The 25641-nt window shown below is 32.5% G+C and overlaps 1 protein-coding gene across 2 annotated transcripts; it reads right to left on the reverse strand.

The window, feature by feature from the left end:
* Nucleotides 1–12686: 12686 nt before the first annotated feature.
* Nucleotides 12687–24579, reverse strand: LOC134272135 (cytochrome P450 2J6-like). 2 transcript variants are annotated; one of them, XM_062754377.1, is made up of 7 exons: nucleotides 24404–24579; nucleotides 15488–15996; nucleotides 15170–15379; nucleotides 14699–14837; nucleotides 14138–14403; nucleotides 13209–13333; nucleotides 12687–13031 (listed from the first exon to the last, which is right to left on the reverse strand). In XM_062754377.1, the coding sequence occupies exons 2-7, from the start codon at nucleotides 15983–15985 to the stop codon at nucleotides 12821–12823; spliced, it is 1449 nt and encodes a 482-aa protein (XP_062610361.1). In that variant the 5' UTR covers nucleotides 15986–15996; nucleotides 24404–24579; the 3' UTR covers nucleotides 12687–12820. The 2 variants fall into 2 exon arrangements, with proteins under 2 accessions (XP_062610361.1, XP_062610360.1); XM_062754376.1 differs by lacking the exon at nucleotides 24404–24579 and adding an exon at nucleotides 16154–16269.
* Nucleotides 24580–25641: the final 1062 nt, after the last annotated feature.

A 25641-nucleotide genomic window follows, 5' to 3' on the forward strand; every position in this document is an offset into this window, starting at 1 on the left:
TTTATAAAGTGTAGATGAGTCGTATATTGTTATGTTTCTTACATGTATTTAAAAAAAAATGTTATATTAAACGTTTTCAAAGTTCATAAGAGTATATGAGAATCCACACCTGAATGAAACAACTTTTAGAATGAAATCAATATCGAAGATAAGAATTATTTGTTAGAACAATTGCTGGAACAGTCAAAATATCTCTTTTTGTAATGACTTCATGATGTGTAGATATCTAATAGGTAATGTAGTTCCATATTCTCTTGGAAATAGGTACTCTGGTATTTTGGAAGCAATAGTATACACCTATTTACTGGCTATGAGGACAATAGACGGAATTTATTTTATAATCTAGAGTATTACTTAATTGTTAAAAAACATCTATTCCTTAATTGGCAAATTTACATCTTATTATTTATATAGATGGAAATAAAACAAACATGATTTTATACAAGTTGATTTTGATATTGCTATTAGGAATCGGCGGGTTGAGCTGTGTCTTCTGAAATAGGGCTCAACAAGCAACTGCTGGGCTGCCATAAACAGATAGGTCTACACTAGCTTATTTTGAAATCAAATTGGAATACAAACTCAAATGGCAGTAATATTAATTACATTTTTCTCTCATACATGTGCTTTTTATGCAGAAGATATTTTTTAACAAATTGAAACGTATACTTTAATTTTTATATTATAATTTTATTATTTTTGTTTTGAGAACTAGTGTCATAAATGAATTAAAATAAGTTTTCTCACTAAAAAATGTTTAAAATGAAATTAAAAATTAACGTTATTTCGACCTAAAACTGGTTTGATTAATGTAGATAGAAATATAATTTATATCGATCGATACGATATTTTTTGCTTGTAAAACATATCTTCGATGAATTCTCCTTTCGTGAAAAGGAAACATATGTAATTATTAAGTAAAATAATGATATTTATCCTTCAGCTGTTGAGTACCTTAAATGACAGATTAATGGTAAATGTGCATGTTTTCATATTAAAATAATTAAGGTTATGATGCTGATAATCAATCCACTATGAGCAGATTCTTTTCAAACAAAGATTTCATTTTATTTTTATTACCAGGCGTGTTGATATTACAAAAAATCTAATTTAAAATTGTTTATCGGTACTATTTATTTAGAATAGGTAATAGTTTTCCTTCTTGCATTACAAAATGAACACTCTTAAAAAGAAAAACAAATCCCTGAAATTTGCGTCTCAGAAAAACGCAACTTACTCAACAAAAAGTTTAAATGTGTAATGCATATTTATGATCTGTAACCCAACAGGTGTTCAATATTATGGATGATAAGGCATTGATAAAGCTTCAATGAAAAAGAGAACTAAATAAGGCAGCCTCACATATCTATATTTTAATGTAACATTTTTTTAAAGTTTGATAGTGGAAATTACGTGCACGTATAAAGCAAGATTTTTTTGGGTCTGAATTTAGTTTTTAAATAGTTTTAAAGGACACTTAAGTTAATGAAACATTATTAAACACATTTTTCAAACTTCTTTTGTTCAATAAACATGGATGAAATTTACGGATATAACAAACAGTATTTAAGCTGGAAATACGAGGGACGTTCAATAAATAATGTCATTAGCTCGATGACATACAACATAGAAATCATATGACATTAAGCTAGACTTTCACTCATTATTGAATCTTTAATGAATTGATAACAGTTTATGTGACCACTTTTCATCAGGTAGTTTCATCTTGAGAAGCTGGGAAACAAGGGCTTTTCAAGACACTGCATTATAAATTAATGGTAAAGAATCGGTAAACTAAAGTGAAAATAAAAGCTTCATTAAAGCTGCTGTAAAACGTGTTAAAAATCCCAAAGAAATTTTCACTGAAATATGTGACATTTACATCAACCAATGCCTGTTTTATAGACAAATAAGCAAGTGGATTTCAATGATAAAAAATTATTTAATGGGCATCAAAAATGGGTACCGTCCTTGCCAACAAAAATTATAACAACTTATGTACTATTTGCCCAATTTCAATAAATAATATCTGATGATGTATGACTGACTTTCAGACACATAGCAAATTTGATATACATCAAATCGGGAGTAGTTTACAAGGTTTTAAAGAAACGTTTGACGGTAAACAAGCTTGGTACTCAAAGATCACCCCATATTTTGAAAAATTAGTGAAAACGACAGCGTGTAGGAATGTCTTAACAATTATTTTAAAATATCAGTAACTGTAGTTATCCAAGTTTGTTTCATATTCAAACAGATATTGAAACATGAATCTATTGCTTTAAACACTGAATACAAAATTTACCATAAGATGTACTTGATAAAAACAGCAATGGTCCGACAAGAGCAAAGGTATGCAAGAACACAAAGACAGATTTATATGCAATTTTCTTAAATATTAGTGGTACTGTTGTTCAATTTCGTATTCGGGGAGACAGTTTAATTTTTGGAGGAGTCTTTCTTTTTGCAATCTTTTTTGCAAAAAAATTGAAAGGTTTATTAGAGAAAGGACTTAGAATCAGGAATCCACTACATTAAATTTCTTCATGACAGCGTCCAAACCCTACACCCCTGAAGAGTAAAGGGGTTTTCGGGATAAATAGAAAGTTAATTTTTTTCACATTAACAATATTCGCTAGATCTTTTACCTTTTGTCTTGTTTCTATTTCCAAACTTGAAAAACCACCTTTCAGAAAGAAGAAAACAAGTCCAGGAAATCATTGGATCTGCTATTTTCCAGTATACTAAGGGTCATACCCAAAAATGTGTTCTAAATACAATCAGAAATTAAATAAAAACTTTAACGGACATCTATTTTAATCAAAAGAGATAAATAAGTAAAATCATGAAGACTAAATCATTAAAAAGCATCTTTTGCTTCTTTCCGAGCCCTGATGACATTATTTATTGAACGTCCCTCGTACAATTTGAACAATGCATGACATTATTTATTGAACGTCCCTCGTACAATTTGAACAATGCAAATAGGGAGCAGAGCGAACACGGACCTTTAAAACATAAACCCTGTATGCAGGTGATTTTCGTGGGGTTTAATTTTCGTTGTTTCCGAGGTATGTAGAGACCATCGAAATCATATCCACCTCGAAATGCAAAGTTTCATATGCATTATTACTCAATACTTCTCCAACCTCGAAATCAAATCCCCACAAACCAAAATTTCTACCTCAAACCTAGAAAATTTGACCCCACAAAATATGTGATTGTACAGTATATTGCTGAATAAGGAAAGTTGAGGATTGAAAAGTTAAATAAATCACGTTTATCATAAAACATTATTTAAGGTTAACATCTATTTCTAGTAAAATATTCATGAACAGATGTGTCAAATTCTGTAGTATCTTTAATTTCAAGTTCACTGGGATATATCATGTGGACATTTGAATGGAAATGATGATTGTTAATTGAAAATTAATGTCGTCTATATATCTAAATGTCGAGATGAAGACCACACCGAGTGTGCATTTCTTTTCGTGTATTAGAATTTTTGGATGTAAGGAAAACCCATTTGAAGATTTTAGGTATTATTTCTTTAGAATTGTATTTATAGAATAAAGAATGAAATCTCTGAAAAGTTTACCATCTAGAGAGTTTATATTCTTATCTAAAAGAAATCATTTCAGTTTCTACCCTGAGCACTTTTCGTATTGGAATATACTGTATATACATGTACATGACTATTTTCAAAATATTATAAATATAGTCTTCCTGCTACCTTAGGATAAACTATTTTAGTTTCCCTGAAAGAAGCAGAGATCATAAATCTGATATTTCTTTACAAAGCTAACATTTTGAGCTGTGAATGTACAAATAAATAAAGAAGCCGTGGCTTTTACAAAGTAAATAAAAAAGATGAAGCAATCAAATTGATATGAGTTGGATCTTTATGTTTCATATTTTTCACTTAGGTCATACCAATCGCATCATCTCGGGTCTTTCCGTCAGAGGTCGGAAAAACAACCTCGAATGTATTAACATCACCGGATGTTAAAAAATTATACATTTCCTGTTTATTCAAATATGGGATACACGGAGTTAGAAGTCCCTTGTATATCATATTTTAGGTAATATCATTACATTGAATAAAGTTAAACTCCATATTCCACAGATAAAAGGTCCCCATGCATTTATTTCAAAGATCGTGAAAAAGGGGAGTTGTCATGGCGGCTTCCATATACATTCGAGGTCGTTTTTCCGCTAGCCGGAAAGGCCCGAGAAGTTGCGATTGATGTCATACATGAATACATACTACATGTATGTATTTGAAAAAAAAAACACAAATTGGTTCTTACATGAATATTCTACTAATACTTTTTTTTTTATTTAGCTACTAGTATACAGAAAGTATCTTTATAACTTACCGAAGAAGGTCATTGAGTTAAGAAAGAAATGTATAATTTGATTTTTTTTCTTACTGTAGAACTGAAGAAAGTTAATGTCATTTTACATACATTTTTACTAATTAAAACAAATCACATATCAAACAATAACATTTATAATGCCTTTCCTACTTCAGCATTATGTTCAAGAATTATAAGAACAATATAATTATTTATTCAACTAATTAAAAAAAGATGTAATATGATATACATGTATGTCGCCTCGCAACATATAAAAATAATATTTTAAGCTGATAAAGCAGAGTATACCCGTTAAATGGTGCTTTGAAATGAAACGTTGTTTGCAAACTATGCTAGCACATATTTCCTGGCAATAAAAATAACCTTTTTTCGCCAAAAAATCTTCAATAAGTGAAATGCTGACTGCCATTACGAGGGTTGTTCCAGAGAAACGCGACCTTTTTGAATAATTCTAATACCATTCAACCAAAACTAACAATTTTTGGCATGCTATTGAAAAGAGATCTCTTTGTTATTTTGACAAAATATTATAGGCTGTGATGTCATATTCATAAAAAACATCATTCAAAGGGTGTAAAATATAGGTAGTCGGCACACAACAATTTTTGACTATTACAAATAACATTGTCAATAAAGTTTTTTTTTTGTTATAGTGTCACAAAATTTACCTACATAAATACTTTGTAATTTGGTGTACTCGTCTTTAAAATTTCATCTGTTTGACATCATTAATAGCAATTGATATGATAATATGTGCCAAAGCACTTGAAATTAGATATTGTCAAAATGGTGACGTTGGGCGGTAATGTGGAGCACCAAATTATCAAGAAACACTTTGCTGAGCGGGGTATGACAAGATATGTTAACGATGAAAAAACACAAACATAAGTATCAGAAACAGGTTTACGAGTGCTGTTCAATAAATAATCTCCTCGGTGCTCGGAAAGAAGAAGGATATGGAGATAACGAACAGTATTCAATATCAAAGTCCAAAAAAACAATACAAAATAGGAGCAGAGCAAACACGGACCTCCGAAACATCAGAGGTGGGATCAGGTGGCATGGAGGAGTGAGCATCCCCTGCCGACCGGTCACATCCGCCGTGTGCTCCTTGTCATGATCGGGGAATAACGGAAAAATCTGTCGTCAATTCAGTGTATAAATAATGGACTAACAATTAGTATGAAAAAAATGTCAATCAGCATTTGACTCAATGATAAATTGTATTTGCTGACAAGGTCATTGTATCGACCATAGAACTTAGAAACATAGAAATGATGACTTTAAACGTCAAGACTTTTGATATTCTTGTTTCATCAACTTGTTTGTCAATAATTTACCTTGTATTAGAAATTGTTCATACGTAGAGCATTCCCTTGCGTATCGAATCAACTGAGATATATACACTCTGTATGCAGGTGATGAAGGTATATTGCTGCATAAGTACGGGAAGTTGACGATAGAAAAGTTAAAGTCATCAAGTTCATCATATAGCTTGGTTGTTAAATTACCATTTACGTCTTTTTCAAGTAAAATATCCAAGTATGAAACAGATGTGTCAGACTCTGCGGTATCTTTTATTTCAAGCTCATCAGGATATATCGTATCGACACAGGAATGGAAATGACCATTGTTAATTGACTATACGTCGTCGATATATCTAAATGTCGAGTTGAAGGCAACAGCAAGTGTTTTCTTCTTTTCACGCATAAGATTTTGCACAAATTCTGCTTCATATGAATACAAAAATAGGTCTGCTAATAACGGAGCACAATTGGTACCCATGGGATTTCCAATATATCGTTGGAAGATCTGGTCTCCAAAAACCACGTAGATATTGTCAATCAGAAACTCAAGCATCTTTTTGATGTCAACTTCAGAGTACTTGTGTGTGCAATCAGAATGTGTTTTAACAAAATAATTGTGCAAATGACCAATGACCAGGTAAGCAAATTTACGAGTTCCATTTTTATTGAAAAAGCAGCTGTCAATGATATCAAAAAGCCTGGACTTTAATTTATCGTGGGGAATAGTTGTGTATAAAGTTGAAAAGTCGTAAGTTTTTAAGCTGATGATGTTGGTAAAATCTTTTGATTTCAAATTGTCCAAAAGTTCTTTGGAATTTTTGAGTATCCACATCTGATTCACACCACTTGTTGAATATATTGTAGCACAGTACTCTTTAAGTTTTTCCTTCATTACTGTCAATATCTTAGTGAGGAGTAACGAAAGAGGCTTGGTTGAACATTTACTGGAACCCACAATGTATCTTTGTTTGTAAGGATTTTTATGAAGTTTCGGAATCCAATATATATAGGGTAGTTCAAATTCATTTTGGCTCTGCAGAATATTAAAAATATTCAAAACTGACATATGATTTTGAAGAATTTCTCCCTTAGAGAGGGAAGTATAAGTAGGATTACCACTTGTAGAATTAAATCCAAGTTCTTCTAAAATACAATTTATATAATGAGTCTTACAAACGAAGAAAATGTTGTTACCTGCTTTGTCGACAGGGAACAGTACGTACTGACCATGTAATCTATCTAATCCCTTTTTTCACTTCTGGAGTATTGAACACAGAAGGATAGATGTTTTTCATATTGCCCCTCAATCTTTAAACCAAAACAAAAAAAAAAAAAACGCTTTTCAATGATTTAGTTTTAATAATTTCAGTTTAATATTCTCTTTTAATTAAAACATATGTCCGAAACATTTTTATCAATTTTATGATTGTTTTAAAACACATTCTTGTGTATGGCCCTTCGTATTCTGGAATATGGCAGATCCTATGATTTCCTAAACTTATTTTTTCTTTCTCAAAGGTGTCTTTTTTTCAAGTTTGGAAAATGAAACAAGTGAAAGGATGAAAGCTCTGGTAAATATTGTTGGTGTGACAAAACATTAACTTTCTGTTTATCCCTAAAATTCCTTTTCTCTTCAAGGCGTATGGGTTTGGACACTGTCATGAAGAAATCAAATGTAGTGGATTCCTGATTCTTTGTCCTTCCTCTCATAAACATTTCGATTTTTTTGGCAAAAGTTTTGCTTTCTAGACTCCTCCAGAAATTGCTTCCCCAAATAAGAATTTGAACAACAAGACCACTAATATTTAAGAAAATGGCCTATAAAACTGTTTTTGTACTCTTGCAATTCTTTGCTCTTCTCAAAACTTTAATGTTTTTGTCAGGTGCATCTTATTGTTAATTTGTTTTGAGGGTTTTAGGCAATGGATTAAAGCTTCATTATCTGTTAGAATTTCGGACAGAGGTGGAAAACTACAATTCCTGATTTTTTTAACGAAATGTTTAGATATTCTTACACGCTGTCGTTTTCACTCATGTTTCAAAACATAAGGTGACCATTGAGTACAAAGGTTTTTTTTTACTGTTAAATGTCTCTTTCAAACAATTTGAACTACCATTAACATGATGCCTTTCAAATTTGCGATGTGTTTTAAAGCCAATCAGACATCATCAGTGATAATCTGTTGAATTTTGGCAAACAGCCAATTGGTTGTTGCAAGTCCTTGTCGGAAAGGAGCGTGCCCAGTTTTGATGCCCATTATATCATTTTTATTCATTGAAATCTACCTGCTTATGTGTCTATAAAACACAGACATCGGTTGCTGTAAAATTCACATATTTCAGTGAATATTTCTTTTGGATTCTTAACAAGTTTTACAACAGCTTTAATGAAGTGTTTAATTCCATTCTAATTCACAGATTCTCTACCATTCATTTTTAATGCAGTGTCTCGAACAGCCCTTGTTTTCCAGCTTCTCACAATGAAACAATGTGATGAAAAGTGGTCACATAAATTGTAATCAATTCATTAAAGATTCAATCATGAGAGAAAGTCAAGTTTAATGTCATATGATTTCTATCTTGCATGTCATAGAGTTCAGGACATTATTTAATGAACAGCCCTCGTATCTCTAGCTGAAGGGGTTGGAGGTTGACTCGACTGGTTATCCGGAGAAAGAGAATAGAATTTATGTTCTAAATTCACCAGTTCAAACGAACATAAATTATTTATAAATAAAACTCAAAAACATTTTACATGTGTTGAAAAGAAAGTAAACACTTGCTGTGGCCTTCAACTCGACATTTAGATATATCGACGACGTATTGTCAATTAACAATGGTGATTTCCATTCTTATGTCGATACCATATCTCCTGGTGAGCTTGAGATTAAAGATTATTTTAGATACCACAAAGTCCGAAACATCTGTTTCATATTTGGATATTTTACTTGAGAAGACGTTAATGGTAATCTAAAAACCAAGTTCTATGATAAACGTGATGATTTTAGCTTTTCTATCGTCAACTTCCCTTACTTGAACATGTACCTTCATCACCTGCATACGGAGTTTATATATCTCAGTTAATTCGATACGCAAGAGCATTCTGTACGTATGAACAATTTCTAAAATGAGGTTAATTATTCACAAACACGTTGATGAAACAAGAATATCAAATATCTTGACGTTTAAAGTCATCATTTCGTAAGTTCCATGGTCAATACAATGACGTCGTCAGCAAATACAATTTTCCATTGAGTCAAATGCTGACAGACGTTTTTCATACTATTTGTCAGTCCATTACTTATACACTGAATTGACGACGGATTTTTCCGTTATTTCCCGATCAAGACAAGGAGCACATGACGGATGTGACCGGTCGGCAGGGGATGCTCACTCCTCCATGGCACATGATCCCACCTCTGATGATTTGGAGGTCCGTGTTTGCTCTGCTCGTATTTTGTATTGTTTAATGGACTTTTGATCTTGAATACTGTTCCTTATCTCCATATGTTTCATACCTATTAAAAGAATTAATTCCGCAATGTTTTGGTAACACTTGTCTAGTATTTGAGATCTATAGCTTGGTAACTTAAAGAAAACTAAATAAAGTGACGAAAGTACGCTTAAATGAATATCAAATGAGATACAGTGTCCATAACAAATTCAGAAACACTACGGGCTAAGTTTTGCCGGCGTCAGTTGCGCCGACAGCTAATTTGTTAGATTCGTTTACCTGAGAGGAAAATGTTATCTGTACAAGAAGCTCGGTTATAACGAAGTCAATGGAACCTATGAAATTACTTCGCTATATCCCTAATTCGTTATATCCATATCAGGAATTCGTTAAATTTATATAGAGGGGGATCCAAGATAACTTCGTTAAATCCGTGAATTCGCAATATCCGTGTTGGTACTAAACGAGTTTAGAATCATTTCAATGATATTTTTAGGCATTATTAAAAAAGAAAAATGTTGATCATGATGTATGTCAATTTTTACTCATCGCAAATTTTCGCGGTTTTCTGGGACATTCCTCATACTTTTAAACACTAAACTGTTTACAAATTTCCCGTTATCTCGATTATGACAACGAACACACGGTCGGTGTGACCTGTCGGCAGGAGATGTCTACTCTCCCAGGGCACGTGATCCACCCTCTGATGTTTTAGAGGCACGTGTTTGCTCTGCTCTTGATTTGTATTGTTTGAATGAATTTTGATCTTGAATACTGCCCATATATTTCATTTCAGTGAGGAGTCTATGTTTAGAAAGTTTGTTCAAATAAAAATTGAATTACATTTATTTTGTCTTCATTGTGAATTTGAATAAATAGTCCACGTTTTTGCACTATAAAAGCGTTTTTTAAATTTATTTTTATTTTTTTTACTTTTTCCTCTGTCTTAAATTTATATATTTTTTCTTTTGATTTATTTGTTTTTCTTCATAAGTAAACGTTCCACATCTGTTGTGATTATTCATAGAGGGGGGAAAACACTGTAGTTTATCTTACAAAGCACAATGTTATCAGGAAAAAGACGAAGTGTGTATTCTAAGAAATGTTTATTTAAAATTTCAAGGAAAGCCTATGTTCAAAATTCAATAAAACCTTTAAAATGTAGAGGCGGACAACACAGAGCGCTTGAAACAATATTGAATCAGGTGCCACACAAAGTAAACATCCTCTATCTTTGGGAGGACCAGCTGTGGGTCATTTGTCTTGATCAAGTAAAGGAAATAACTGAAAAACAAAGCAGTAAATTAATAAAAGCTCATCAATTAATCTAAAAAGATTGTTATTTTAATCCATAGACTGACTACCTTTTCCACCCAGATCAAACAACTGACAAACTGTTGACCATCAATGAGATTAATGCTGATTCTGTGATATCAGCATAAGTGGCCTGCCTTAGCTTAGATGGATTTTTGATATTGAATACTGTTCGTTATCTCCATATATTTCATGTACATAAAAATGACAAGATAGGCTTGAGTAAAGAAACCAAGTCTTAAAGTTTATACTATATTATGGCGTAAACGTAACATAATTTTTTTCCTCCAAAACTTGGTATTGTATTTCTATAAAACGTAGCTGACATATAAAATAGTTATAATTTATTGTTGCTGAAAAAACACACTACTTATACTGAAAATGAAATAAGATAAACATCAGACCTACTTTGATTATCTATTTTTTTTTTAATTAGGAAAAACTAAATGAGTGTATATTCTGGCAAATATTTTACACAATCCTTAGAGTTATTGCCTATTCCATATATTTTCTTGCTTCCACAAACTATAATACTAACAAATTCTAGATTTTTATTTTATTGAAATTACTATAGGGTTGAGGAGAGGAAAATTTCTTAAATGCATTTCAACAATACTACAAAAAAGAAACACTTAAGTTTCATTTTAATCCTTAGATTTAAATTTATCATAAGAAGTGCATTTGGATATCCCTCTCATCAGTTTTCTTAGAACTGTTCCTGTTTATTTTTGTTCATAAAATCAAATATTTCATGTGATAAGGAACTGACTGAGAGGAAGATAGTCAAGGACATGTTGTGTCTAGTGTTTTTCTTTTATAACATTATTTTGATTTTAAAACTGTTTTACTGTGAAGAGCCTACTCTGATAATATTTTTTACAAACTCTGATTTCGGAAAAAGTACTCGGAAATTGTTTTTAAAATACATTTTTTGAATTTCTTATTGACAATAAGTTTTGGGAGTCCATGTTTTCTAAAAACCTATCGGACTTTTGCCCTTATTCAAAATCTGATGCACTAGAAGAAAACAAGTGTCCTTGCATTCAACTCGACATATCGACGACGTATTATCAATTAACAATAGTTACTTTCAGTCATATGGGTCCTTCGGATGAGACCGTATAAACCGAGGTCCCGTGTCGCAGTAGGTGCAGGAACGAAAAAGATCCCTCCCTGCTCAATGGCCTTGAGTGTTGAGTATAGGACAAAATTTGCAGCTCTCCACCGGCAAGTGGTGGCGTCTGTATATGAGTGAAAAATTCTCGAGAGGGACGTTAAACAATGTACAATCAATCAATCCATATGTTGAACCGATATAAAAGATACCTTTGAGTCTGACACATTTGTTTCATGTTTGGAGTTTTTACTTAAAATGCATTCATAGTAACCAAGCTACATGTACATGAAAATATGTCTTTATTTTTTCCATCGTTAGCATCACTTACTTATTTTACGTAGCATTATACCTTATCACCTGCAAATGGGATTTATGTATCTCAGTTGATTCGATACACAACGGCATACGTACGAACCATTTTAAAATCGAGGTAAGCTATTGACAAACAAGTTGATGAAACAAGAATATGACTAATCCCTGTTAATGTCATCATTTTGCAAAGTTCTACGGTCGATATCATGACCTTGTCAGCAAATACAATCTATCCTTGAGTCAAATGTAGACTGGTGTTTTCATAGTAATTTGTAGATCATTATTTACACACTGAATTGCCTACTGACGTTCCTGATTTTTTTTTACAATGACATGTAATTCCTTTTATGACATAATGTAATTCCTTTTATGATATAATGCAATTCCTGTAATATTGTGTCCTATGGCTAGTTGGCATGTTTTTGAAATAGTTTAAAATGTTTGTAAAGATAATCAATGATCATATTATCATACACTGTGTAAAATTGATAAAGCACCACCATAAACAAAAGTTGTAATTAACATTTCAAAACGTATGATGTATATGAATCGACTTGTATATATATATAATTATGTAAAGTAGGATATTAATTGCTTAAATCAATAAGAGAATAAATTTTAACCAAGTGTAATGATTTCATAGACAAGACAGGCAATCTTTTTACTTTGATGGGAATAAATTCTACTTTTCCCCCTTCAATTATGTTTCTTTATGATTGCATTTATATAAACATCAGACAAAATTTAGCCCTCATTTGCGCTATTTGACCACAGCAAAAGTCCTCGATCTAGAACAACAAAAAATTATTGCAAAATTTTTAATATTATTTTCACCAACATATTGGTTTTAATACATAATAAATAAATAAATGCTATGTACATGCATGAAGCAATGTTTATATTCCTCACAACCTTCATAATCAAACATTATCCAAAATTATACTTCCACAAAACAGTACTGCATTGGCGGTGGTAAAATGACTGGGCTTTCCGAAGTTAAAGCCCTTGGGTCATGGGAGGGAATCACGGTGTCTTTTGGAACCTCAATTTTAAATTTCTGTACCAGACTCGTAGTGTAGAGAAACATTCTATTTTTAGCCATCTGCTGGCCTACACAATACCGTTTCCCGATGCCAAATCCAACGAAACTATAAGAAAAAAATATTTAAAGAAATCTTAAAATCAAATAAATTTTAGTTCCCTTATATTTTTTATCCTTTACATTTCATTACTATTACACGAAATACCTTTTATTTTCTTGATACAATTCTTTAGTGTATTATATTAATTACAAAATTGTACTATTTGAAAACAAGGAGTAATACTTTTGGCGTGCTGGGTGGTCACTACTAACTAATTTGCCATCTTCAAGGAAGCGTTCGGGTTTGAAACTCCAAGGTTCAGAATAGATGCTCTCATCGTGGTGGCAGGCGAAGAGATTCCCAAATATCTGTAAACAAAAATGATCATTATTAAACAGTATGGGTGCCTATAACTAGGGAGGGTTGTAGAGTGCAAAGTTCTTGAACCTCTGCAGGAATTTGTGATTATGGATAAGAATGTTGTTAAAATAATTGCTATCTGTGTTGAAAATTCTTTTAAACATTTATATCTATAATTCCTTTAATATTGTCTAAACTTATCGAAGATATTCGGGAATATATTTGATAAGTATCTTAAGCGATATTCTGAAATCTATCGTAACATTTTACGGAAAACGTTATTATAAAGTGACTAAAACACTTAACTATTTTCATATCAATATAATGTGAAGAATTTATCTGATCTGAAATAATTGCATGTTTTAGGGAGTTTCCAGACTTCAAGTTTTCTTAAATTTTTATGTAAAACAAATTTTCCCACCTTGATAAAAGGCAAATGAAACAAATCACTTGACGATAAGGAAAGTTTATGCTGCCAAGTGACATAAGTCTGTAATTCTATGTTTTAATTCTCTAGGGTGTGTTGATTTCCATTAACATGATGGTTTTTATGATTTTTACAGACTACTACATATGTATGTACATGTAGTTAAGAAATGTTCACGTCTTTGCATTTCATAAATTTGATACCAAGATTTTTACGATAAATATCGGTGAAACAAAATTAAAAAACAATTCTGTGTGTCACGTTTTCTAACCTTTTTGAAGCTTGTGCTATTAGTGAAAACTCTTACGATATAGATGACGTTGTCTGGGTACACTTATTTAGTCTACAGAAGGGTAATGATCTTTTGCTAAACTTCAGTAATTACCACTGTTCCTTTGGGAATTGTGAAGCCCTCCAACTCTACTTCCTGTGACAGGTTCGCATGGGCAGCTGTGAGTGGAAGGTGTGACTGATATCGAAGGATTTCCATCATGCAAGCCTGAGTATAGGGCATTGACGTCATATCCGCTATATCGGGCTCGCGGTCCCCGATGACCATATTTATCTCCTTTCGTATCTTTTCCTGCATCTCCGGAAAGTGAACGAGAAGAAAGAGTACTCCAGACATAACTGCTTTTGTTGTCAAAACAGCTGAAAGGAAAAAAGTGTTGCTTAAGAAGGTATCAAAATGTTTGCAGATACATATTTGAGCGTAGTGTCTAAAAATGTTCACAATGGAGACAAATTCTCAATTGTACAAACAAAATCAGTGGTAAATTTAGAAACCTGAAGGGTTATGAACTTAAACACTTGAACTTAAAGTAAAAAGCACTTAAAATGTGTCCTCATCTCGTTTGTATTTACAAACAAGAAACCATTGTTCAAATTAAGCTGTAGTATACACAAAAAGAAAACATTCCAATGCAAGTAATGTATGTATAATTACATGTGTTGATGAGATCCATGACCATTCCCAGTATATGTTCATCTGTCAACCAAGCATTGTCAGAATCTTCCGCGCACTCCTGGTGCTCTCGCAAAAGTTCGTGTATGAAGTTTCGGACGTTGTTCTTGTCAAAAGACTTCTGCAATAAAAGAACCTTTTAAAATAATATATCATTTGCATATTTCATTTTTAACTTATTCAGAGTTAGAATGCACACTGTTGAAATTTTTATTGGTTTCTTGCTTTACATCGTTTGAGTTGATATGAGAGGGGCATCAGTTTTTTTTTGAAATTGCAAAATTCATGAAATGTATATTTAGAAATACAACTATTTTTTTGTATTGCGAAAATCTACTCCTTCAGTTCACACTCATTGCAAGACCTCAGAAAATTCGCTTTCAAAGGAGCATTAAGCATTTAATTGGATAATTGGGTTTTAGTGTCCGACAAATGCATGGTTAATTTACTTGCCTTCATCTCCCGTACTACGTCATGAAGCTCACTTCTCCCGTGTATAACTCGACGGTAAAGATTACCATAGAAACCAGGGAAATAGCGAATCCAGGGGAATAATTTGAATATGGAGTGGACCTGGGGTTGTATCATTGTGTCTCCATCACGATCAAAGTCTATCAAAGTTTTTAACAGCTTGTCTTCATCCTGACAACGTCGACCAGTAAACTTTGAAGAAGAAAAAAATCTTATTTCAAAAATTGCTTTAAAATAGTTGGAAGAAAATGTGCAACAAAGATTAAGAAGTTCAGGCGGTTTAAACGAAAGTTTACTCACCATCATACCAATGATATTGCAAAATGACGGCATTAATATTTCCATAGGGTCCATCGACTTTCCTTCCGTCTTTTGGAATTTGGACAGCACGTGGGACATTTCCTCCGACATCAGCTCTCTGAACGTGTTCGAATTGAAATCGTGCAATTTCATAGAACGTATCATTAACGCCTTCATTTTTGAAAATTCCTCATCATACCTCCTTAGAAGAACGTCTTTATAACCAAAAGCAATATATTCACCCACAAAGTTTAAGGGCCGATCGCTCATCAATGGACCAACATCGTCACTAGTAAATGCCCTTCTAATGACATCCACCGTGTTTAAAACAAGGAAATTCTTTCCGTTCATTTTGAACGATACGATGTTCCCATATTGCTCCTTCCATTTCATGAAATCTAGATGCATGTTTTTCAAGTCGATATCGAAAAAGCATCCAAAGAAGGGAAATCCCGTTGGCCCAGGCGGGGGTTTCTTTTTCTTTGTTTTTGACGTCATGGCTCCTAGGGCTACAAATAGAAACCAAAGACATGATCCAATGAGGGATATTTCAACAAACATATTTACTATTTCTATGATGAAGACAGAAGCGGACGTGAAAGAAAAATGTCGTTCAAGAGCCGAGATTCTACACATACTGATGTGAAGTCGACTATAATTAGATACCTTTTAAGAAATAAGATTCACTGAGCCCCTTCTCGGTACAAAACATTGCACTTGAGTTGGTTGTCATTCTAATTCTATTCAGTGTAGACTAAATTGCTTACTTCAGAAACAAGACTAAAGACTGAGAATGAATTGTGCGCAGCGGCTTTATACTAGTACTAGTGGTACTTATGATGAAGTACTCTACTTCCGGGAAAAATCCGTATTGCCTTTTCGCAATAACTAGAGAATACATACTGTGTACAATGCTGTGAGAAAATGAATTGCTTAAAGTGTCCACATGTAGGTTGAATGTTATCCAGAGAGGAAGCGCGTTCACGATGAGGAGTGGTCTTTCCCAAAATCCGCAACCTGCTTAACAATACATTTTTAAGTACAGAATATATTATTTATCTGTATATGGTTTCACGCAGCTTGGATTCCAGCATCAGGGAACTGTGTTGGTGTTGAAAGAATTGGAACAATTACATCTTATTCTTTCTAGATTGAAAAAAATGAATATACGCAATATGCAAAATATTTAGAATATCTGCTGGAAACGAATTACATGAATACGTTTTTTCTAGAAATCATCATTATTTGTAGGGGACCAATGTTCGTGGAATTCGTGGGTCACCCTTACGAACGAAATTCCCTACGAACATTTATTTTATAAACATATCGATTCATTGAATCTATAGTAAAAACGAGTAATCCACGAAATTACGCCCAAATTCGTTTGTCTACGAACAACCACAAATTAAAAAGATTCCACATTAACAAGAAGATACGTATGTATGCATAATCATGAATATTTTCATGTTAAAGTTGTTAAAAGGACTAAATAATTTACATTTATCACTAAAGCTGCACGTAACATTTTATCATTATTAAATATTTAACGAAAAATGACCGTAATTTCATTTTATTAATGAAAGAAAAATACACAGTATATATAACTCGTTACTTGAAACGTACATGTATATCGTTTAATTAAGAGTTTAGGATATCCATATGCACATGTAGTAAAAGATAAATGTCAATTTTTTTTTTGTTCTATGTTTGCTGCTGAAAATTATATGAATTAGAATTTATCTCTTTATAATGAACGGAAATAAAATTAGGGTCAAGGAAAATTTGTCAGACTTCCTGTTTGTACGTCAAACGCTTAGTTTTCTATTGGCTACTTAGGCGTTTGAGGCACTTATGATTCAGGAAGATGTAACATTATTGTAGATAAGATTTAGGAAACCAAATGATTTTAATTGATTTTAACTTTAACGTATTTTTTAATCGATTGCAATTTAAAGTATAAATCAATCTTTACTATGAACTAGATATATTCTTTTTTATGCTATCTATTCAATTTTTTTGGATACGTAAATGAATGAAGAATAGTTTGGAGCATTTCGACTTTAACTCTTGCAGACTAAAATGTTGCCTTGCGATTTAAATTGTCAATGTGTCAAACCCAAATGACATTATGTAAGTTATTGTGCCTTGGACAGCTGTTTATATACAAGAAGCTGAAAACACAAACATTTGGGGAGGAGTCTTCAAACTAAATATTTCAATATCCTTTTGAAATCCTATTTATACATTAAATGATGTCATATAATTTCGGTCTTCTATCACTTTCGGCGCTTTAATTGTTTTCTAACCCACAAATAAGGGTGACAGAAGATGTTTCATCAATTTTTTTTATTGTAATAATATACCAAGGGGTCAACCATGTTCACCACCTTATTACATAATATACTTACTATATTTATATTATTATAACAAGATTTTTAGTTATATCAAGTTTATTTTGATATCAAATTATACAGTCACATGATTCAGGGGGAGAAATTCAGTTCAAAACCGCTGATAAAGTAAACACTTTTGGAATATACACGTAACCCTTGACCGCGAGTTTACTAAGCCCAAGTTTTAGCGTTTACTTAATCTGGGAAGTGCATAAATCAATCAACTTAATAATGAGCAATTGAAAAAGAAAGTCTGGATTATACTAAAACGTCTTGCTTTAAACATACAAATGTAATGTCTCTTAGTCGAAAAATTCTAAATTCTATTATAAGAAAAAAACTCTATAACTTCACCACACTGTAGCTTCATGTATACTAGTGAAGATTGATTACTTCTATAATATTACATTGACTCTATTGAACATGCATTTTAGCTTCCACTTGTTTAAAGTGGAGAGACGAGGAAGTGTACATTAGATTCCATTCTTAAATCTTAAGTGATGTTATCTTTATAGGATGTTGTCTTCCAAGGAAGTTTTTCCAAGGTTAATCCCAAAAAGTTTGTGGGTGTTTTGTATGGGGAACTATATCATGAAAAATCAAAAAAAAAAACAAAACAAAAAAAAAAAAAACAATTCCAGAAATTTCTTTTTGGCAAACATCTATTACAATGTGTAAACGTACAGCAGGCATGTTTACGAAACTTTCCTAAGATTGTTCATAAGAAATTCCTTAAGATATATCTTACGAAAATCTTAGGATCATCGTAAGATTATCTTAAGGTGTTTTTCAAAGCTATCTTATGATTATCCTAAGCTAAGACGTCTTAAATCATTATGACATAGAAATACTCCAAGCTTTTAACCATTGTCAGGCATCAGAGAGCTGTAATTTTTTGCTATATATATAATGCTACACGTTATGTCATCATAATGAAAATATTTAAAAGAGTGAAAATTTAAAAAAAAAGGAATTTGAGGGTTTTTTTTTTAATTTATAGATATAAATTATAAATTATTAATCATCTGAAATCGACGATATACTGTAATATTGGTTATATTCAAAATCAAATAGAGCGCCATTTGATCATTCAGAATTCTTGAACCATAAACGTACTGCGCCAATTTACATGAGTGATACGGAATGCAGCGCAAAATCGGAAGGAAGTAGGCAAAACTGGAGGAGCCCCCTCCCCTCAAAGACTAAATCATTCGCAAGAAAAAATTGTTGGAATAATTGGTTATACTCCAATCTCTGCCACAGAGGGCAGTACATGTATCAACACCCGTGAGGTCACCCGGAAAAACCCATTTAAACTATCTCTCTCGATTTTTCTAAGTTAAAAGACGTCTTAAATCATTATGACAGAGAAAAAATTCCCTCTCTCTCTTTCTCTCTCCCATGGGTTAATATTGATTGATTGTATATTATTTAACGTCCCTCTCGAGTATCTTTCACTCATATGGAGACGCCACCACTTGCCGGTAGAGAGCTACAAATTTTGTCCTATTCTCGACACTTAGGGCAATTGAGCAGTGAGGGATCTTTTTCGTGTCACCACCAACTGCGACACGGGTTCTCGGTTTATACGATGTCATCCGAAGGACCGGTCTCCATGTCCCACAGTGGGATTTGAACACGACTGAGACGTAAAGATCAACTCCTTACTCCGCGACTCTCTCAGGTTAAGTGAGATTAAATTTTATTCTGTTAACAGGTTACATATTCTTACTATGTATGTTGGCATCTGCGTGAGGCACTGAATGTCATAAGAATTCTAGCCATGGGTATTCTTTGAAAGTAGATGCATACAGGCACGTAATTTAACATGGGGAAGGGAGGTCCAAACATACTATTTACATTGTACCATTGAAAATGTTCATGGAAAGATCGCCCCTCCCCCCTTTTTGTGTTGTATAGTAAAATCAGGGTAATGTAGTAGTGTATGAGTATTTGGCACTGAAAGAAGTTGGAACCTAGCCCCCTTCCTCCCCAGCACAAAATAAGATTTTCGCACAGACGCCTGACGTTACTTATTTTTCTTTTCATAAAAAAAATAAACACCTACCTAAAAATAAATTATTATTAGGTAAGGGTTATATATTTTATATTTAAAGAAAAATAAAGTAACGTCAGGTGCCTGTGGATTTTCGAGCTCCAAAATTTTCGGGGTTCTTTTTCGCTTGTCAATTTTTTTTTTAAATGTGCGTTATCTAGATTCTTTTTCTATGTTAGCTGGATTCCCCCTCCCCTCCCATTCAAAATTGATGCTACTTCCGTGTCATGTGTAAATATAGTACATTTATAACTGTGTAATAATTCAACATAATATGTAGATAATACACAAAACAAAAAATCCATGATTTTTTAAATAAAGTTGAGGCTTCAAGGAGGGGGGGGGGGCTTAAAAAATAAATACCTCTTTTAAATGAAATAGTGCGCAATATAATTAATCAGTCAGACTGTATTACATTTGTTTTCATGAACACATCAACAAAAATTAATAGTCTTATCTAACATTTCATTTAACGAAATCTATATATTACAGTGGTATATAATTTTTACAGCTGTCGTTAACGGTCCCGACATACTACAATGAAGTGCATTGAAGTGATAAAATTTCCCGTTTGACTGGAACGTTTTGAGCTATCTTTAGAACGATGATTGTCATACAATGACACGCCCATTTCTTTAAAAAGGAAAAATCGGTCAAATGGTTCATTCGAATACCTGCAGAACAAGTATGCCGTAAATATAATAGCCAATCAAATTGATGGTCTAAATATAAACACCGAGTAAGCACTAGGGCTGGGACGATACAACTTTTTCTATATCGATACGTATCACGATATTTGAGCCACGATACGATATGTATCACGATATGTTAAATTGCTTATAAAATCTTTTTTTGCATTGAAATAAACAAATTATTTCTTTGCAAATAAGAATAATTTATTCAAAATAGTTGTTTATATGTTGTAAAACAAAAATATCTTACTGAAGTGGTGTTAATTATTACTTATTTCATATCTATATTTACATCTAGCTTATTTATTTTATTTATTAAACCCCAAATGTTAAATAAACAAAGAAAAATAGAAGTCAGATTTTCATGGGCGATATTTCGATATTTCTTCATTTGTATCGATATGCGTATCATCCTCACATATATCACGATATATCGATATCTCGATATATCGTCCCAGCCCTAGTAAGCACGTGTTCGACCGATACATGTGTTATAATAACTCCAATGAACATGATAAATTCATAATATGAACAAATTCGTTGCAATATGTGTTTTACTGAAGCGGTAACTCTTTAACTCTCTCTTTTATAATTTAAAAATCTCAATTTCGGTGTAATGCACGTTGCTTGTCACGAAGAGTGGGGTGATCCTTAAACATTACGACGAATATTTCTTTTTCGTTTCTAAAGAAATGGGCGTGTCATAATTTTATAACTGACGTTCAAAACATGACTCAGAACGTTTCATCCAAATGGAAAATTTTGCCACTTCAATGCGCTTCATTGTAGTAATCAGTCTTTCGAATTCTTCCTATATCTTTAAATACTCATTCACGTCTGATACGACGATTTCGTCGAGCCAGCAAAAACATGGACGCAGCTATTTCTACTTTCGATAGACTGAAGATATGTCTAAAGTTGTCGTAACTTTAAGATAATTCTCCAGAACTTTCTTAAGTTACGATAATTTCGAAAACCCCACCTAGTCTTAAGAATTGTTGTAAGTATATCTTAAGACGTTTCTTAGTCCTAAGATACATGTAGCTTCGTAAATATGCCTGCAGATGTATAAAATAAATGCTCTCTAAAATGAATTATCTTAAGACAATTGTTAAGTTTTTTGTATTGGTTATTTATTATCGTATTTATTAAAAGACGATTATAAAAGACAAAAAGAACATTTTTAGGTTAAAAAATCGTCTTACATTGTACAAAATGCCCAAAGATACCAGAAGAGCTGAGAGAATCTCTAAAAAACAAACAAACAAACAAAAGAGTAAATCTATAAATGAAGGCAGCATTTGACATCGATCCCAATGTACAGTAAATCACTTCACTTCCGTTTCACTCAGGACAAATTAACACACACACACAAGCCCGTTACTATATCCCCTTCCACTCCGTTTCAAGGGAGTCAAAAACCAAGTTAACTCTGTTTTCCAGCTAGCTAGAACTTGATCGGAACCAAAAAAAACCCTCTTAGAATACATTGTACATTGAAACAGTCTAACCTCAGACTTAAAAGTTTGGTTTAACCGTGGTAGTCGAATGTTGTTGCAGTATTATTTCAACACCCGGCAGAAATGTTTATACCAGGTGTTCACTGTATACTTTGTAAATAGTTTACGTCTGAGCACTCTCGGTTTGCTTGTTACAGAGAACTCAGAGACTTCCTAGCATAAACACTGTTCAGCGTGCAATTATTAATCTGTAAGAACAACAAGCCATAGGGCAAAATACATTGTTCTGTACATCAAAGGCTAATTAAATTGAAGATGTTGTTGGTTGACTGTATTGGATGGTTTTGGTCTCGAGATGATGCATGGTCTGTTATATTTTTTCCCCTTTCAGTGTGGTGTTAAATCTATTCGAAAAAAGTGAGAATCACTGAAAAAAGTTCAACACGACAGTTATGTAAAAGATTATTGTATTGACCCGCATCTTCCTGCTCTGAAGCAGGAAGGCGGAAACAAACGTGTTCTCGTATCAACTTCATAAAAAGTTAAGATCTTATCTGGCTAGGTCTGTACATTCTTCCGAGTAGATTTTCTTTATAAACTAAGAATAATGAACAATGGGAAATCCTTAGGAGAAAGGTTAGCTTGTTGTTTTGTATAAATACGTAGAATATTAATACAAACCTATATGTCTCAGAGTTGTTGATCATGAACAGGTTTGAATATCTCCGTGCTGAAAGTATTCAAAATTAAACCTTGCTAATCTTCGGTTTTTTCTTTTCAAAAAAAATTAAGAAAGCTCTAAAACTCTGAAATGAGAGAGAGAGCACCATGACGTCTTTTGGAAAACGTTAACGTTCGAAATAGAACTGTCTGTGAAGGAAATTCGGACAGATATCCCAGAGAGCTGTGTACAAATTCCCCAAGGGTCTGTCGGAGTAAATTATTCTCCTCTGTGACAGGGTATTTTGTATGCCTTTTCCTATCTGATAGATGATATCTGCCATTAAAACCGATATATTACACATATACATATGTACACCTGTTTTTCATCTACATCTCAAATTTACATTTCTAGTCTAAAAAGGGCTTTTGTGGGTTTGGAATAAAATTGATTTAAGAACTCCGACTTCTGAAAGGCCGGCATGCTTTGGTCATAAAATACTATGTACTTCAGTACATTATGCAAGAAGTACATGTAATACCCATAACTTTAAATACTTAAATAATGCAGCAATTTAATCAAGGATTTTAATAAAGGATGAATCAGTAACTCTCTGGTCTGATTTTCTTTCCTATCTAATAACTTCTACTATCACAAATTATGTTTGAATGTGTTAAACAATGCCATTCAAACACGAATTTAAAAAAATAATCAATAAAAAAAATTATTAAACTATAAATCGTCCTCTATGCAGTACGGTTGCCTGTATTGAAGCCGAAAATTGTACAGAAATATAAAAAGTTGTATTCAGTTTAAACTTACAATTACATGTATGTACTTTTGATCGAGCTCAGCTTGCAAAAAAGTGTCGAACTGTTTGTTTCATATGTAAGGCATATAATTTATCCGATGAAAAATACTTGTGTAAAAAAAATTACAGTCGTATTTACCTTTGTGTTGAGGTCAATATTCCATATGTCTAAACATCGCCCATCGCCAATAAAATAAGGGCAAGCATTTAGGTTCAAGGTATTTCTGGAGCTAATTCAGTAGCTATATAGTACGCTCGGTACTCTCCACGGGACATGTTTCGTTGAAACACATTTTTTATCAGAACTGTTGTAACAGCTTGACAGTAATAAATATAAGGATGACTTCAATTGATGTATTACTGGTCAACTCAGAAACATGGACAATAAAACACGGAAAGGTCAAGCAGTGGACTTTATATGCTAGAATTTTGTTAAAATAAAAAATTGCTATTCATTTAAAGATGGCTAAATTTAAAATCCAAAAATAAATTTAATTTTTTTTTAGAAAGAAAAAGGCATTAGAAGTATGAATGACTAGTAAATGTTTCTGTTTTAAAGATCTGCACCACTTAACTTTCCCCAAAAGAACTTTTCCAAATATATAAATGGATGCGTAAGTAAGAAATTAAATTTAAAGGAATTGCTTTAACAAAAGAAAAAAAACTCATTTCTATTAAAGAATACAGGGTCAGAAGGTATAAGCTATATAGTTCTTTCTTCGAGAGAAAGTCTCTTGGTTTTACAGGTTTCAATGCAATTCTTCTTTGACGCCTATTGTAAGCTACTCGTATAAATAGAGCTAATTATATAACAGGACGAAGTCAATTGTACCTCTTACTTACCTTTGAATTACAACAAAATTTTCCGCAGCTGTTGTGTCATTTTTTCCACGCACCTCGCTTCCAACAAAAATAACGTTTCTTAGAATCACTTTTACTGATAATGCTTCATCCCTCACATCCTGTGTATATATATCTTAAGACGAACACGCGGTTTACTCTGCAACAAGCAAGCACTATCTTTGCACTGAAAGTTGAACTGCACCTTAATTTTGTTAAATTAAATATGTATATAAAATATTTAGAATTTATTCAGTATAATATATGAAGGAAACTCTTATAAAAACCGCTTACAAGAATAAAAAAAAATGTAACGTATAGAAGTTTTGTTGATCATATCAAGTAAATGGTTTCTGATCAAAATTATCTTTCACCATCTGTAACAGCGCCGCCTAGCCATCTAACTCAAGTAGACGTGTTTCAATCACTTATCATATCCATTAATTTCCTATTTATAGAAGTATTTTACATAAATAATCCTTTTAAATGAAGAAAAACTCAACTGTAAGACTTAGTCGCCAATATTGTTGCCCCAATCAACTTTGAACAAATATCGTACTCAAAACAGGTACTCAAAACAGGAAAGAAAAGATGGTTTTCCTGTGGAAACATCAAAATTTGTAAGGGCCAATTTTCGCGATAACAGGTTCCTTTGGGATGTAATTTCGTGTGTTCACGCATAGCTACAAATTAAAGGAAATAAGGACTTTAAATCTCTGGTATTCGTGGATGAAGGGTACCCATGAATTTCACGAATATTGAGCCGTCACGAAATTTAAGATTTCACAGTCAAAATGCATAATTTAAACCAAATACATTTTATGCTAAAAAATATAAAAGCAAATAAATTAATGTAAATTAATACAAAAGAAGCAAATATCAAGATATTAATTAAAAATACGATTTTTATAAATCTTTGTCTATTTAATACATGTACCATAAACAAATCTATACAGCTGCATCTTACACCTGTATCTTAACAATACTGGCCTCAATACGCATATTGTAAACTTCACTGATTACAAGCCGTTATTGCAGGAAAGTGCAGAACTGTCATTGTGTGTTCTAGAAGGTAATACATTACATGTAGGTCAAGTATAACGTGTGTTATCTGTAGAAGCTATGTCACTAATTACTCTGTAACTACTTTGTAGCCAGTGAGCTTTGCGCTGTAATTAGCTTTTTTGTTGTATGTACAGTGTAATGTTTTTTTATCGAAGCTTAACAATCAGTTTTTTGAG

This window comes from Saccostrea cucullata, unplaced genomic scaffold, assembly GCF_032062105.1.
Source record: "Saccostrea cucullata isolate Sc308-1 unplaced genomic scaffold, CSIRO_AGI_Scuc_v1 ctg188, whole genome shotgun sequence".
Taxonomy (NCBI): domain Eukaryota; kingdom Metazoa; phylum Mollusca; class Bivalvia; order Ostreida; family Ostreidae; genus Saccostrea; species Saccostrea cuccullata.